Source organism: Pygocentrus nattereri, chromosome 3, assembly GCF_015220715.1.
Source record: "Pygocentrus nattereri isolate fPygNat1 chromosome 3, fPygNat1.pri, whole genome shotgun sequence".
Lineage (NCBI taxonomy): Eukaryota > Metazoa > Chordata > Actinopteri > Characiformes > Serrasalmidae > Pygocentrus > Pygocentrus nattereri.
In genome coordinates, this window is record NC_051213.1 from 40,197,558 (window position 1) to 40,212,366 (window position 14,809).

General features: G+C 39.4%; 1 protein-coding gene across 8 annotated transcripts in view; it reads right to left on the reverse strand.

Annotated features, from left to right (window-relative positions):
* The window catches only part of si:ch211-285f17.1 (sickle tail protein), a 269,763-nt gene that overhangs the window by 210,725 nt on the left and 44,229 nt on the right, over positions 1–14,809 (reverse strand). For 5 of the 8 annotated variants that reach the window (XM_017715950.2, XM_017715949.2, XM_017715948.2 and 2 more), the window contains exon 1: positions 956–1,828. The exons of 1 other annotated variant lie outside the window; for it this stretch is intronic. In XM_017715950.2, the coding sequence (XP_017571439.1) occupies positions 956–1,238 (283 nt within the window). In that variant the 5' untranslated portion in view covers positions 1,239–1,828. Of the gene's footprint in view, positions 1–955; positions 1,829–14,809 lie in introns of those variants that run through there. 2 more of the 8 variants (XM_037536691.1, XM_017715952.2) reach the window with 1 other exon arrangement.

The window sequence follows — 14,809 nt, forward strand, 5'->3', positions numbered from 1 at the left end:
TTGCCTACTCAACAACCAATCCAGTATACAAAAAAAGTTTGATTTATATGGGATATCACAGTGAGGTTAAATGCTGTATATATTTTTTTTTCTTTTCCGGTGCAGCTGTGAGTGGCAGCCTTTCCAGTAGCTTGCTAAATTTCCTTCAGGATCAATAAAGTATCTATCTATCTATCTATCTATAGTATGCATAGCAGTGTAATATCTACAGTACACCTCTGATTTGTACTGATGGATTATTTAAAAACTAATGGGATTATTCTTTATTCAAAAGATGTAATATACCCCCTCACCCACCCATATTATTTTATATGTTTGGAGGTGGAGGTGACCATCACTTGTCCAGATGGGTATGTGCACATGGACCAAAGAATGTATTTGTGACAAGTGAAGCCAGGCATCAGTACCCCCTCCACACCCACAACCACAACAAACATGCAATACATGAAGAGGAATTTCACTGATTTTTTCAAAGCTTCTTCCTAATTAACTAATTAACATGTGAAGAAAGACAGAGGGATTGGTTGTGAAATGTGCCATTTAACAGACCCTTGGTGAGTTAAAACTGTTCATACGTGTAGGTCAGAGGACACTGGTAGACGTAGCAACCCCTGCTTCCCATTATCCCCATTGTGAAGAAAGCTGGGTTGATGTTTCTCTACAGTGCACAATTTCACATCAAACCACTCTTAATTACTTTGTTTGTCTCAACAACTGCAGAAATTTTGTACAGAAAAAAAAGTTATTCATCTTTAAACCCATATAAGATATAAAAGAATGTCAGCACAAGATAACTCATCCTTAAAAGTGATAAAAAAAAATTCATTACAGTTGCAAAGGGCAGTCTGACTGAGTACAAATGACCTGAGTGAATACACACAGCACTTGGATTTTATAATGAACAATGCTAGTGAAAGTTATTTGACCTTTATGTGTATTTCCTGTTCATACTCACTGTGATGGGCACCTGGTTGTTGAGTTACTGTTGCCATGACCCCTTTGGGTGGGTTGCCTCTGATCTTACGTTGGCTGGCCTCCTCCTCGCCCTTCTTGTGTGCTTGTGTTGCGCCATTGGCCACTGTGCTGTGGTGTGACAGGTTGCCCTCACTGCCTGTCTGCATCAACTTCTCTTCCTGGGATGTTCTGGGACGGGCTGCCGGTCTGTCACGGTGAGGTGATGGCAGCTTGGAGCCAGGAGTCGCCGAGGGTGGCCGTGCCAGACGGGATGGTTTGGACATGCTTGACTACTCTCTCGCACACATACACATGCAGCAAATAACAGGGTAGTAGTGCTTGTGTCCCCAGAAGATGCTAGTCCTAATTCAGAGTTTACAGTAGAATCTTAAAGGCACATAGTTTTAGTGTCCGTCTGCAATATTAGTGTTTTCCATCAGCAGGCCACTCGAATTCCTTAGACATCTCACCCACACATAATAAAATTCTACTCACTTGCTAACCCAAGAATTGGGTGTCATGCGAACAAAGCTGGTATTCCTGCACCAGAATTCTTTTCAAATAAGCAGTTTCCTCCAAAAGTCTGTCTCGTAATCCCAAAATAGGAGTCTTCAGCTTCTCGCAATGGAAACTAACACACACATACACACAGAAGGTACTAGCAGATAATTCCTCAGATGAGCTGCTTGCCCTTCTCTCTGTACGTACTGGGTCTTTAGACAGCAGACACGAAAGTACTGAAGAAAATCTCTCTCACTCTCTCTTCTCTACACACACCAGTCCAGACAAGCACAGGTAGGAAAAGGTGGAGGGGGGTGGGGAGGGTTAATCACCGTCTCTCAGAACGGTGCCTCCAGCGCTGTGAAGTGAGCGTCTGTCTCCGACTGAGTGTCAGGAGGACAAATGCAGATAAGCAGTCGGTCCTCCTGTGTCTGCACATTCCAACACATACACACATTAATGCACACGCACAGTTCCCTTCCCCCCCCCCCCCCCACCCTTCTGTTCGTTACTCTCTGGCAAACCATTGGTGTGTGTGCCTCTCTCTCTCTTGCTCCCCTTTTCATCTCTTCCCTCTTAGCGTCTCTCCAGCTCCACACACACACACACACACACACACACACACGCTCTCATTCACACTCTCTTCAGTCTTCTCTCTCTGATTTCTTTGTTTTCATTTACTTTCTCTGATTTCGCTCAATACTTTTCCTGCTTTGATTTCCCCTCCTCTCTCTCCCTTCCTCTCTCTCTCTCTCTTTCTCTCTCTCTTTCCCCATTGTTTTCTGGCTTTCTCTCCCTGATTTCTCTTAGTCTCCTCTCATCATCTCTCTCTGTTTTCCCTGTTTTCACCCCTTTCTTCTCTCTGATTTCTCTGTTTCTACCTTGTCTTTTATGGAAGCACATCAGTATCAAAATGTAATAGGTACTACTCATATATGCAATGTTTAGCTCAAAATGAAAATTCTGGTTCAATACTGTTGTTTTGTTTTCCTTTTGGTGTACTAGTATTGACTTTTCATTTACACAAACATTGAGATGCTTTATGAGTAACTTTATTTAAACTAAAATGTATTTCCAGAACTGCATGTTCATGCTTAATGTGATCATGCAATAATTGCCATTTGTGACAACTGAAAGGGCCAACAGCACTCACAGTGGAAAAGACTTTATCTAAAAACATGGCAGGTAAAGAGTTTACAGCTACTCTTGCCTTAGCAGATGAGATGAAGAAAAGAAATTGCTTAATGCATTGCTTAAATGTCTTTATACACACAATAACTGAACGTGTGGCCAAGTTTTCTGATTCATCAATCTGGTGGATAAAAATGAGGCAAAACTCTGCTTCCTCCTCACCAGCTTCTTTTCTGATTTTCAGGTCCATTTAAACAGTACGGCAGTTACATTCTGGTGCCTCAATGCACACAAATATTACAGCTGTTTCGATGTGAAACAGAATATTTTGAAAAACAAACTAATTTCAGCTTTGTTTCATACAGTGGCTGAAAGTGAGGCTGGACACAGATTCCAATTGATGCCGTACCGGGAGATCTTCTACAGCAACAGAGCTCTGCTATCAGCTCACATGATAATAAGCTATGTGCGCTGTGGAAGGCTGCAGAAATAAGGTAGCTAAACACCATTGTATAATGCTAGCTACATTCCCAAACAAAGCCCTCATCTGCTGATTTTACCAGCTGGCTAACATGACCCAGCTCGGCTAACGCAACCCAGCTCGGATGCAGACAACAATTTTGACCAGCTGATTAAAACAAAATGATATATTGCTGTAATGCATTTACAAAGGCATTCTGCCAAATAACCAGCACAACAGGGCAGAAAATGTAATTGCAAAGAGAAGGCTGTTTTTCACCTACAATTGAATTTTTACATCTTTCTAGCTTGGTGTTTTCTTTGATAATGCAATTTAATGCAGTTTTAAAGAGTGGAAATTCATGACAACTTACATTTTAATTATCATTATAAAATTAGTATATAATAACATTAGGCATAAGCATGCCGTTTGGGAAATGCATTTTAATTTAAGTAAAGCATCTACATCTTTGTGTAAATGAAATCTGCACAAAATGGAAATTGCAAATTAAAATTGCAGTATTAAATGTTCATTTTGAACTCGGTGCATATAAACGAGTAGGAAATTTAAATGTAAACACGCAAACACATTGGCATTTCTCTTTTACATATGAACTTTCGTTTTGATACTGATATGCCTTCATACTATTTCAGTCTGATTTCTGAATCTTGTTTTTATCCTCACTCTCTCAATGATTTTGTTTTTTACTCTGTTTTGCATCCCCTCCTTCTATTTTACATACATTTATTTCTCTCTCTCCCTGTTTTTCATCCCCATCTCTACATTTTCCTTGTATTTCTGTACATTTTCAGCCTTTATCTAGTTATCCTCTTGCTTTACTTTTCCTTCCCTTCTCTCTTCTGCTCTTTAACTCTTTCTCTTCCTACATAGTACATCTGTTTTTATCTCTCTCTGTTCCTCTCCTCAGATGTGCTGTAAGGACACTGTCCTAAAAGGTATGTCTGTCTCTCTCTCTCTCTCTCTCTCTAACACATGCACTAGGGTATTTACAGAGTATTACAGACAGCAATGCCAGAGAAGGCAGAGGGATTATTGTAAACACAGTCTGCATTTGAGGTTTGGCAGTAAAAAATGTTTTTGCGTGTCTCAGAAAAGCTAGTATACATAGTATACACAAGTTCTTTTTCTGTAACCAAAAAAAAGTAAAGAAAGTATTGTTTTACACACACACACACACACACACACACACACACACACACACACACACACACTATCTATGCCACTCATCCTCCTGGGTCACCAGGGGTGCTGGAGCCTATCACAGGACAGACAAACAGACATATACATTCACACACACACATACATACATACACGCAGAGACACCTAGGGGCAATTTAGCATATGCAATTCGCCTGATTGCATACCGAGGAAACCCATGCAGATGCAGGGAGAACATGCAAACTCCTCACAGAAAGGACCATGGCCGCACAGGCCCCTTCTTGCTGTAAGGCAACAACATTACACACTGCACCATCACGCTGCCCACCATCATGCTGCCCAAAACTTCATACTACCTGCAGTCTGATTAGATTAATGAAAAACAAAGTGAGTTCGACAGAATTACCAGAGCCAGGTTATAAGGAGCCTGACCACTTCTTATTTTCCCTGTTATATCAAAAACAGAACTGCTAAAATGCAGAGGGCACCCGCAAGCAAGTCCTCAATGAATGGGACTAAATGGAGCTCAACGGCTAAAAGCAAAAAGTTAGAATAGATTCTAGTCACTTTCCCAGAATGTTTCTTTAATTTTAGAAAGGAGAAGGATATAATTCATTTTGAACCCGCTCTGGAGCGTGCTCTAGTGTTTGAGAAACTCGGAAGGCATTCCAGAGTGGTGATTCTCCTTTCTACATGTTATAGCACAAAACGTTGCCGTGACATGCTCTCAGTCGCTCGCAGTGACGTGCTCTCAGTCGCTTGCAGTGATGCACTCTCAGTTGCTCGCAGTCCGATATTATGTTATAATAATATTTACAAACATAAAATTCCCCCCCAAAATGATGTTTTTATTGCTTATATATCCACCACTGGATAAATAGTTCCTCAAGTCATATTTATTTGTTCAGTGAATTTCTGAAAATAAGTCATAATCATAAAACCATGGTGAAATTTGATGTTCCACAAATCACTTCCTAAAGCATAACTGACCACAATCGAATACATGTGAGCTCAGAGACGTCCCTAATAGTCATAGATACACTCATAGGCAGAAAGTAAATATTTAACTACTCTGCTTTGTCACAGGATTAGACAAACCCTGGCCATTCCCTTAGACAGTGCTTTATACTATTAGATTATTAGGCCATCTGGACAAACCATAGTTCAATCATTTTAACTGTGATCATGTGAACATACAGATAGCCATTGAGCTGCTGGAGTGACCTACATTCAGAAGACAATCTCACACACATATATACATACACACACACACACACACACACACACACACACACACACACACACACACACACACACAGAAGTACACATAATGCTGCACGTTAAGGTCACAACTAGGGCTCAGAACTGGAATAAAAAGAGTATTGGTTCACCAGGCAAGACTCATATTTTAACAATTGCGTTCTTGCATTCCAACCCCCCAAATGTTCCTAAATAAATTGAAAAACTGGTTAATTATTTTTATTTTACATGGGCTTAATATAAAAAATAATACTTTTGTAAAGCTGTTAGATCCAGCTGTTTGTGGTGGCTGGCATAAATGGGTTAGTAAGGCTAAACCTTCTCCTTCAAAAAAGGCATCAAAAGAAGGTTAACATTTTTTTGTTGTTAACAAATGCAAAGACCTTGATTATTTTGGACTCCAGTGAATCCAAGAACAATAGCACCAAAAAGTTGTAAGAAAAATATGATTAAGCTAAGATGGGGCTGATTTACATCTAGCCCAAGCTGTAGAATCACACAGTATATCTGTAATTTACTGTCCAATAACTTGTGAAGTACTCAACAGAGTGAAACACCCCCTAGATTCATTTGACCATTGAAGTTGTGTGATAATTCTATAGTCAGTGTCATGCCCATAATAGAAACTCCAGGTGTAAGGTGGATTTCTCTATGGCAAAAATGCATCATATTTTTGAAAATCGCAAGTATCACACCCAGTGGTTAACTCCGTATGCTTTATGTTGTACATTTTTCCACTGAATGCCATTTGATAATTACAATATTGTTAAAAAGCTGAAATATGAATTTTGCTACATGCTTGAAGTGTGGAGGGAAGACAAATAATAAATGGAATGAAAAATTACATTGTTCAAGAATTGTGGGGGGTGGGGGGGGGTGTGGGGGTTGCATTGGGGTGGATTCTTGGACACAATGAAAACATAAATGAAAATGGTACAAAATTGTGAACTCCATCAGAAAATTACAGAGTGAGGCTAAGTGACAGTATGTTGCTCTACAGAGTACTATATAACAGAAACCCACTTTTAGGTAAAATGAGTGGCAAAATAATCTGAGTGTCTGGTTTTCACAGGTTTACAGGATTTGTTTTTCTGTTATGCTTGACACATAGTGTTTTGTGCTCATGTGCATGAACGCATAAGCATGTGCTCATGTGTTTTTTTTGTGTGTTTTTGTGGGTGTTGTTAAATGAATGTCTTTTGAAGTCTTTCAATAATAGACAGTCAGTATCTAACAGTCTCCCAATTATACTTCATACCCCACCCTGCCCCTATCTCCGTTCAGAACCGCTACCCGCAGAAACCTATTTTTACCCTTTCTAAATTCAGTGGTGGACAGTAACTAAGTAAATGTAATTAGTTACTGTACTTAAGTAGTTTTTTTCGTGTATCTGTACTTTACTGAAGTATTTACATTTTGGGTGACTTTTTACTTTCACTCCACTACATTTCAAAGTCAAATATCTTACTTTTTACTCCACTACATTATTCAAAATCTGTCGTTCCTTTTGGTTTCTGTGTGTATAAAAACGTAACATGTTAAAACAAAAGCAGCACAAAGCAAGAACACCATTCCAGGCACAGCGGTCACTTTGTTCTGAGCTTGTTTTGACCTGTTGGTCATACCGACCCAGTGCAGCACATGGTTCAACATCAGTGCAGCAGCGTAAAAATATAAACGTCAACCTACATTATGGAACTAACCTAACTTTGTGTAAACAGACAACAATACAGAAATATGTACACATATGCAGTCGTGACTGGCATGTTTCTTTTTTCCTGAAGTGTACGCAAACACCATTTCATTTTATAGTAAAATAAGTTTCGGTTAGTTTATGTTTATGAACAGAGACCTACAGATCAATTTAGTAAAGAAAAACTCAATTGTGAACCTGAGTTTAAAGCAAGTTTTTATTCAACTTGTAACTAAGTTACAAAGTAATCTTAAACTGAAACTTGTTTGTAAAAAGTGATTTCAGAGCCACTCGGTTCTACCTGATGGAAACTGTTGGCGTTCAGTGTTTTGTGTCTCACAATCACATCATTTTAATAGCAATCAGTGTCAGACTAATTAATGACATTCTATTAAAAGACTGGTTTACCAAGAGAGACACTGGAATATTTTCGCCTAAAATGAGTTCATGAAGCGAGTCTTGTTATAAAAATGATAACAGGACATCAGAGCCATAATTAATCATTTAGTACTTTTACTTTCGATACTTAAGTATATTTGAAGGGAAATACTTTTGGACTTTTACTTAATTTGAGGTCTAGAGTAAGGACTTTAAAATATTACTCGAGTAAAAGTAACCTTGGGTATCTCTACTTTAACTCAAGTACATGGTTTGTGTACTTCGTCCACCACTGTCTAAATTACAGAGCAGTCATGGGATGGTTTCATTTCATATTGTCTCTATCAGAAATACCCTGAAAGATTAGAACAAATACTTAAGAGCAAACACACTCATAACAGGCAGGAGGAAATAATACATCTACCTTTCTCTATCAAACACAAACATGAGACTAAAAATTGATCCATGTGGTTTAATAATCCCAGTTAGTTCAGAGACTGGGTTTTACACTGGGAGATGCAATCAATGGAATGTGAACAAATGGCAAGACTATTAACATTACATTTGAAGACATATTGCACTGTGCCTTTGTTTGGTCTGTTTATACAACAAATAACTACTGCCTGAAGCCTTAGATCCATTACTGCTTGTTGTCCAATGCCAAGCCAAAGCAAAAGGCATAATGTTAACACAAACAAGAAAAAAAAACCTTTATCTTATTAAAACCTTAATAGACATTATTAACCTGCTGTTTTCTTAGCCATGACTCAAGCAGACAGTATAATGGTAGACTCGAGGAAAACTAAAACTGACTATTTTAGGCATTTTTTTGTTTGTTTTTCTGAATATACTACTGCCAGAGAGAGAGAGAGGTTATTGTTTTTTTTGTGGATGTAGTATTATCATTTAATTATGGTACTGTTGCATTGTTTACATTGTACTAGTTTGGGAGTTAGTTTGCCAATATTATTTGTATGTGCTATTTGTGATTTTTTTTTCACTTTCCCTGATAAAAAAGAAAAAGAGAAAGAGAGAGAGAGTGAGAGAGAGAGAGAGAGAGAGAGAGAGAGAGAGAGAGAGCGAGAGAGAGAGAGAGAGCGAGAGAGAGAGAGAGAGAGAGAGAGAGAGAGAGAGAGAGAGAGAGAGAGAGAGAGAAAAATGGACCTTTTCCGTTGTGTCGGCTGTGAGGCCCTCAGGTGCTAGTTTTTCTTCAAACTTTTCATGAGTCATAGTAAAGTTTCCCACCAGACATTCACAGACAGATACATAGATAAACACACAGACCCCAACACCTCCCAACACACACACACAAGCCCAGTGTTTCCTGTCAGTCCTACTGACTCAGTAACACAGAGCTGTCTGGTCATGTCCCTCACAAAAGGATGAAGGTAAGAAACACTGCAAAATAGAGCAGTCAGACTGAGAAGCATTCCAGTGCTGTCAAATAAGTCTTCAACCTAACAATAAAGTGATGGTTTGGTGAACAATCAAAAGTTACAGTTTTCCTCTTACCCCAAAATGTAGTCAGTCTGTAGTTTGCTTCTTTAGTTTTCCACTGGAGCTACAGTGCAAAGCGTGTCTAAATGCTGAATAATCTCATAGACCTGCTCATGTGGTTTCTAAAACTGACTCACTGGTATTAATACAAGTGAAAAAAGTACAAAGACAGTGGCAGAAGCACAAAAAAAAATAGCAGCAGCCTTCGTAATGTTTCCATTTTTAACATGGTTTGAGGAAAGCTGTCCCTACACTAGCCATATCTTAGCCTGATTTTAATCCTGATAGTGTTTTATAGTAACTTGTACAGTCGTTACTTGGAGGTAGTGCAGAGTAAGAAATTCATTGTACAGTGCAACTGTCTGTGAAACACAATAGAATCACTGATTTTCAATGATCAAGGTAACACATTAATGCTACCTTGGTTGTATTTATTAGACTATAGATCAGAGGTTAGGCTAGCAGACAGGACTGATCGACACCACCAGAATTCCTAGTGGTTGTATGATGTATTTGCATGTTGGTATTATGCTACAAGAAAATAGATGAATGATAACATGAAAGGTAAAATAAAATCTTAAATTCTGGGGCTGACTGGTATAATGCTGTTATGGAACACTTGAATAATAGGACAATGTTTCTGTTTTCAGTACAGACTGTTCCATTAAGCATTTAATAAAAAAAAATTATTATTATATACAATTCAGTGCTACCAAGTCTTCTGAGAACTATTTTGAAACTTCTGTAGCAATTTATGAAATTATTTATTACAATTAAAATCAAAGCTGCTCTCAAATGACTGCTCATGTGTAATTTCTTCAATTTCTCAACAAAATGTTTGCAAAAATGTGAAAACATCCTGGTCCAATAACAACATACATGTTTACTTGGGTAGAAAGTTGACAGCTGAATATTTTATTATATTATGTCGTTTAATATTGCTTTATATATTTTATGTATCCATGCCCTAATAACAGATATTATTGTTACTACATGTAAACTGGTACTATCCTGTCAGGTTAAGTCAGCACTTTGAATAATGATGGGCCAGTTACAGTCAGATTCAGAAAGAATTATGTTATAATTGGAACAGTTTGGAACATCATGATGTGGTTCTGGTCGGGTCAAGCTCAGACAGATAATTCTAAAATTCTCAAGCTGTTTTTGGTTTCAGAGCAAAATTCTGGCCGCTCTAAAATGAGGCACAACAGTACCTAGAATGAATGCTTATTTACACTGAACATAATTTAACTTTCTCCAACATAACACTGAAAATAACTAGCTCTGCTAACTGTTTTCCTTGTGAATGTTAATGATTCACCAATAACTAACAAAGTTTGACCAATGCTTTAGTTTAAAAAGTTAATGTAGGTTCCGATAAACAATTGAAATTTGATATGTGGGTGGGTCTCTGTTGAACTTGAGGACCATTTTTAAATTGTATGCACGGTGGTGCCAGATCACAACTTCTGGTAGCCCTACATAGTGATTCACAACTCTGGGTTTACTGGACTCTTGACTCCTGATATTTAATTTCAAATGATAGCACCAGAGACAATTAATAAAAGGATATAGCAGAGATTAAACCATCTAAAATGCAGTTGACAATTTGTTTACATAGCTACAAGTCTATGCTTTTCCGCACTCAGAGTCATTGGCCAAGAGTCAAGATGGTTGCCCAGACATGTCAAAATCTAAAACTGGTCATGTGGATATGCTGGCATTTCTCAACAAAAATGACCAGGATGTTTAGCCACGTGACACAGATCTAAGGTAGGTTACAACTGACTCATCAGCTTCCTTCTGTCAAGCGTAGCCTTAAACTGTGCCCTACTACATGTTTGTTAGCAGGTAGCCAATGTAGGTAGTCCAATGACAAAAAGCTGTGAGCTACTGCCTTTATGTTGATTATTGTTTAAACTATGCTTATGAAAAGGCAACGATGGGGGGAGGTTTGAAGGCTCCTGAGTGGAGCAACTGTTTAAGGCCCAATCACATTTCTTCTTTTTACCCCTACCTCTTGTTTTCGAGTGCTATCCTAATGGTAGTGGTTGAAATCTTAAAAACGCTTCATTAACTGGCTACTAGCACTGCTCTGCAGACAACCCTGCCCATCTTCAGTGATAGCAGAGAAAGGAAAAGTTCAGCAACCTCGCTGCTGGGCTTTAGTGACATTTAGGGCATCATATGCATTCAATGAGGGGGTTTAAGAGATTGGGTTGAGGTCAGAACTGTCAAGTTTTCCCACACCAAACTCGCTTATCCATGTCTTTGTGGACCTTGCCTTGTGCACTGGTGCGCAGTCATGTTGGAAGATGAAGGGACCATTCCCAAACTGTTTCCACAAAGTTGGGAGCATGAAACTGTCCAAAATCTCTTGGTCTGCTGAACCATTAAAACTATGTGCACTCCTGAGAGTGACCCATTCTTTCATAAATGTTTGTAGAAGCAGTCTGTATGACTAGGAGCTTGGTTTTATATACCTGTGGCCATGGAAGTGATTGGAACACCTGAATTCAATCATTTGGATGGATGAGTGAATACTTTTGGCAACATAGTGTATTTGCCAGCTTCTTGTTTGGATTTTCCTCTTCCACCTTGGTACAGCAGTTACATTCTGGTGCTTCAGGCATCAATACTGCCGGACTATTTATGGTGGAATGGGAAAGTTAGCTAGCTACCAAGACATTAGCAAGCTATTAGCAATTTTTTTGTGCTTGTTATGAAGAAAACAACCATAATACATTGAAATGACATTAAACTAAAATAATACAATGGTTATCGTAATTTTTTAACAGAGAAAATTCTCACATTTGTGGGTTTCTTCAGTCACTCACACAGCCATTTTCCTGGTTTTCTTTTTTTTTTTCCTCAAGACACTCAATTGGAGTGTGCCTCTGAAAAAGCTCTGTTTAGAGGGCCATGCAGCCGTAGCATTCGCCCCACCCCGCTATCTCAACAAAAACTGGGCCACCCTTACCCTAGACATGAACGCGCAAAAGAGAGGGCTAAGGGCTAAGTGGTAGGGGCAAGGGCTGAAATTCGACCCAGAGTAATGATGCTATGATTCTTTGCTGTGGTGTCTAGCTGTTTTGCCTGCTAACCAAGCTATCATTACCTTAGCAAAAAATGCTACAGTCCCAAACACCACAGAACCTCCCAGAACACCAATTGCTTTGACTTTTGTCACTCAGATTTTAAACTTTATCATCTAAACCTAATGCAGCTCAAAGACTCAAAGGCAAATTAAAATAATAACTTCTATAACCCCCCCCCCCACATGTTGGTCAGACAGCTGTAGACAAACCGTTCTTCTCTGACGGGTCTTAGCATGTATCTTACAGAAGTTTGGGTAAGACACCACAGGGAGGCAGTCCTCACCAAAGGCTGCATTAAGTGCATGAGAACTTCTATGAACAGTGAAATGAGAGACCACAGAAATTACCACAGGACACCAAGTGCACAAAATAGAAGAGGGCTTAGGTTATGATTCTAAATCTGCGTCCCTAGCTTTGAAACGGTGTTCCCTCTGGCCTGTAGTTTCTCCACAACTGCATATATCACTTTATTGTGAGAGTCACTGTAGATGCTTGTTAGATGCATAGCTTGGCTTTATAACATTCAACTAATAAATTTAACTAAAGAATAGATTCTATTAAATCTGATGCTAAACTTTTACCCTAACCTTAAGAAAATTAACCTTAAGTTTCAACAGACAGTTTGCTAAATTTTAGAGCATGTGACATGGTTAACTCCTTTTGGATTTTCTGAATGTTTCCTGAAGAAAACTACAGTTTCTGTTATGTTCTGTTATGTTGGAAAGTAAGAAGGAATGTAGGCTGTGTAGGCTATAGGTAGCTACCTATACTGTGTAACCTATTGTAGCCTAATTTAACAGCTAACATAGCAATATTCACACTGGCTACTAATTGATGGATTTTGAGGTGAGAATTGTTTTCACAGCAGGTGGTTCTCACTCCTCCCTGTTCACCCCTCATACTCACCAGAAACAACACACATCACATTTCACGCACAGAGAGCCAACAGTTTCCAAGCTTAATTGAGTTGTAGGGGGAACAATTGATTGTTAATTAAAAATATTCAGTCTCATTCCTTGATTCATCAAACCATCCACACATTCAGCCTGAGCTATGATTGGTCAAAATGCTTACAGCACACAGAAAAAAACACTTTGATTGGTTTGAGAGCTCATCTGCGCATCAACCTGGCTGGATTCAGAAAAATTATAAGTCTGTGCCGAAAGGTCCTCTTTTTTAACTTTGCTGAATGTAATGTGTGTCCTGTTACGACTAAACAGAAAAACAAATTAACCATATATGTAGAATAATACAATCAAAGGTCAATTTCACCTCCGCATTTAACCCATCTGTGAAATGATAATATTTTTGTGTCATTTGTTTAACTGGGTTCTCTTTCTCTACTTTTAGGACTTATGTGAAAATCTGATGATGTTTTAGGTCATATTTATGCAGAAATCTAGAAAATTCTAAAGGGTTCATAAACTTTCAAGCATCGCTGTACACACTAGGCACACACACTAGGGGGCGGTGAGCACACTTGCCTGGAGCAGTGGGCAGCCCTATCCGCAGCACCCAGGGAGCAGTTGAGGGTTAGGTGCTTTGCTCAAAGACACCTCAGTCACGTGCTGTCAGCTCTGGGGACCTTCCGGTTACAGGGCTGGTTCCCTAACCTAAAGCCCATGACTGCCCCCATCTGAAATGTGATACTAGTTTTGTAAGTTATATGTAGCAGAACAGCCTTAGTCTAAAGTCTTAGTCTAAACATAGATTTGACGTGGGTCTCGGTGTTGAAATGGGTCAGTAGAGAAAGTTTTCCACTTTAAGTAGTGAAAGTTTTCCACTTTAATTCTTGGAAACCTGTCTCTGGGGCCCCCGTCTGGCCTTCATCATTGAGCACTGAGAACACGTTACTGAGACAATGTCTGGTGTAAGTTCCTAAATCAGCCAAGTACATACCTGCAATATCATGGCTTCTGCTGTTTTTTTCTGCCTGCTCAGAGCATGGCATGTTTAGTTTAATCCCCTTTTCAACCTCTAGCAATGACAGTGGCAGTGTTTGTGCTAAGTGCCAGAGAGTTAGCTCTCTGGTGGATAAGATGGACCAGCTAGAGGTGCGCATCCAGAACACCATGTTCCTCCGATTCGCGTGTCAAACAGGTTTGCCCTGCTCAGCTAAGCAAATTAGCTACTCCTTTACCAGCAGTAACAGTTAGCTGTTTACTGGGAGCCAGAGCGCCGGACGTTAGTGGCAACCTTAGACTGTTAGCTAATAAGAGATATTCAAGGATAGTCATTAATGTAGGGGCCAATGATATTCATCTGCAGCAGTCTGAGGTAACCAAGGGTAATATCAAATAGGTGATTAAACAGGCCCAGACTATGTCCAATGCCTTTATTTGCTCTGGTCCCAACCCAATGCAGCGTGGTGCTTAAGCCTACAGCAGACTTTCACCATTCAACTGCTGGATGTCCAAGTGGTGCTCGGAAATTCAAGTGGGCTTTATAGATAACTGGTTACATTTCGAAGCCTGGTCTTATAGGTAGGGATGGTGTCTACCTCACACGGGAGGGTGCTGCCTTACTTTCTTGCAGCATAGCACATAGTCTTTTAGTTAGTCAGCAGAGTAGTGTAAACAGCTGTTGACAATCTAGAGCCGGGACCAGGCCGCAGACAGACAGGCTAAACTGATCGTCTGCAAACCACCTTGAGGCGTC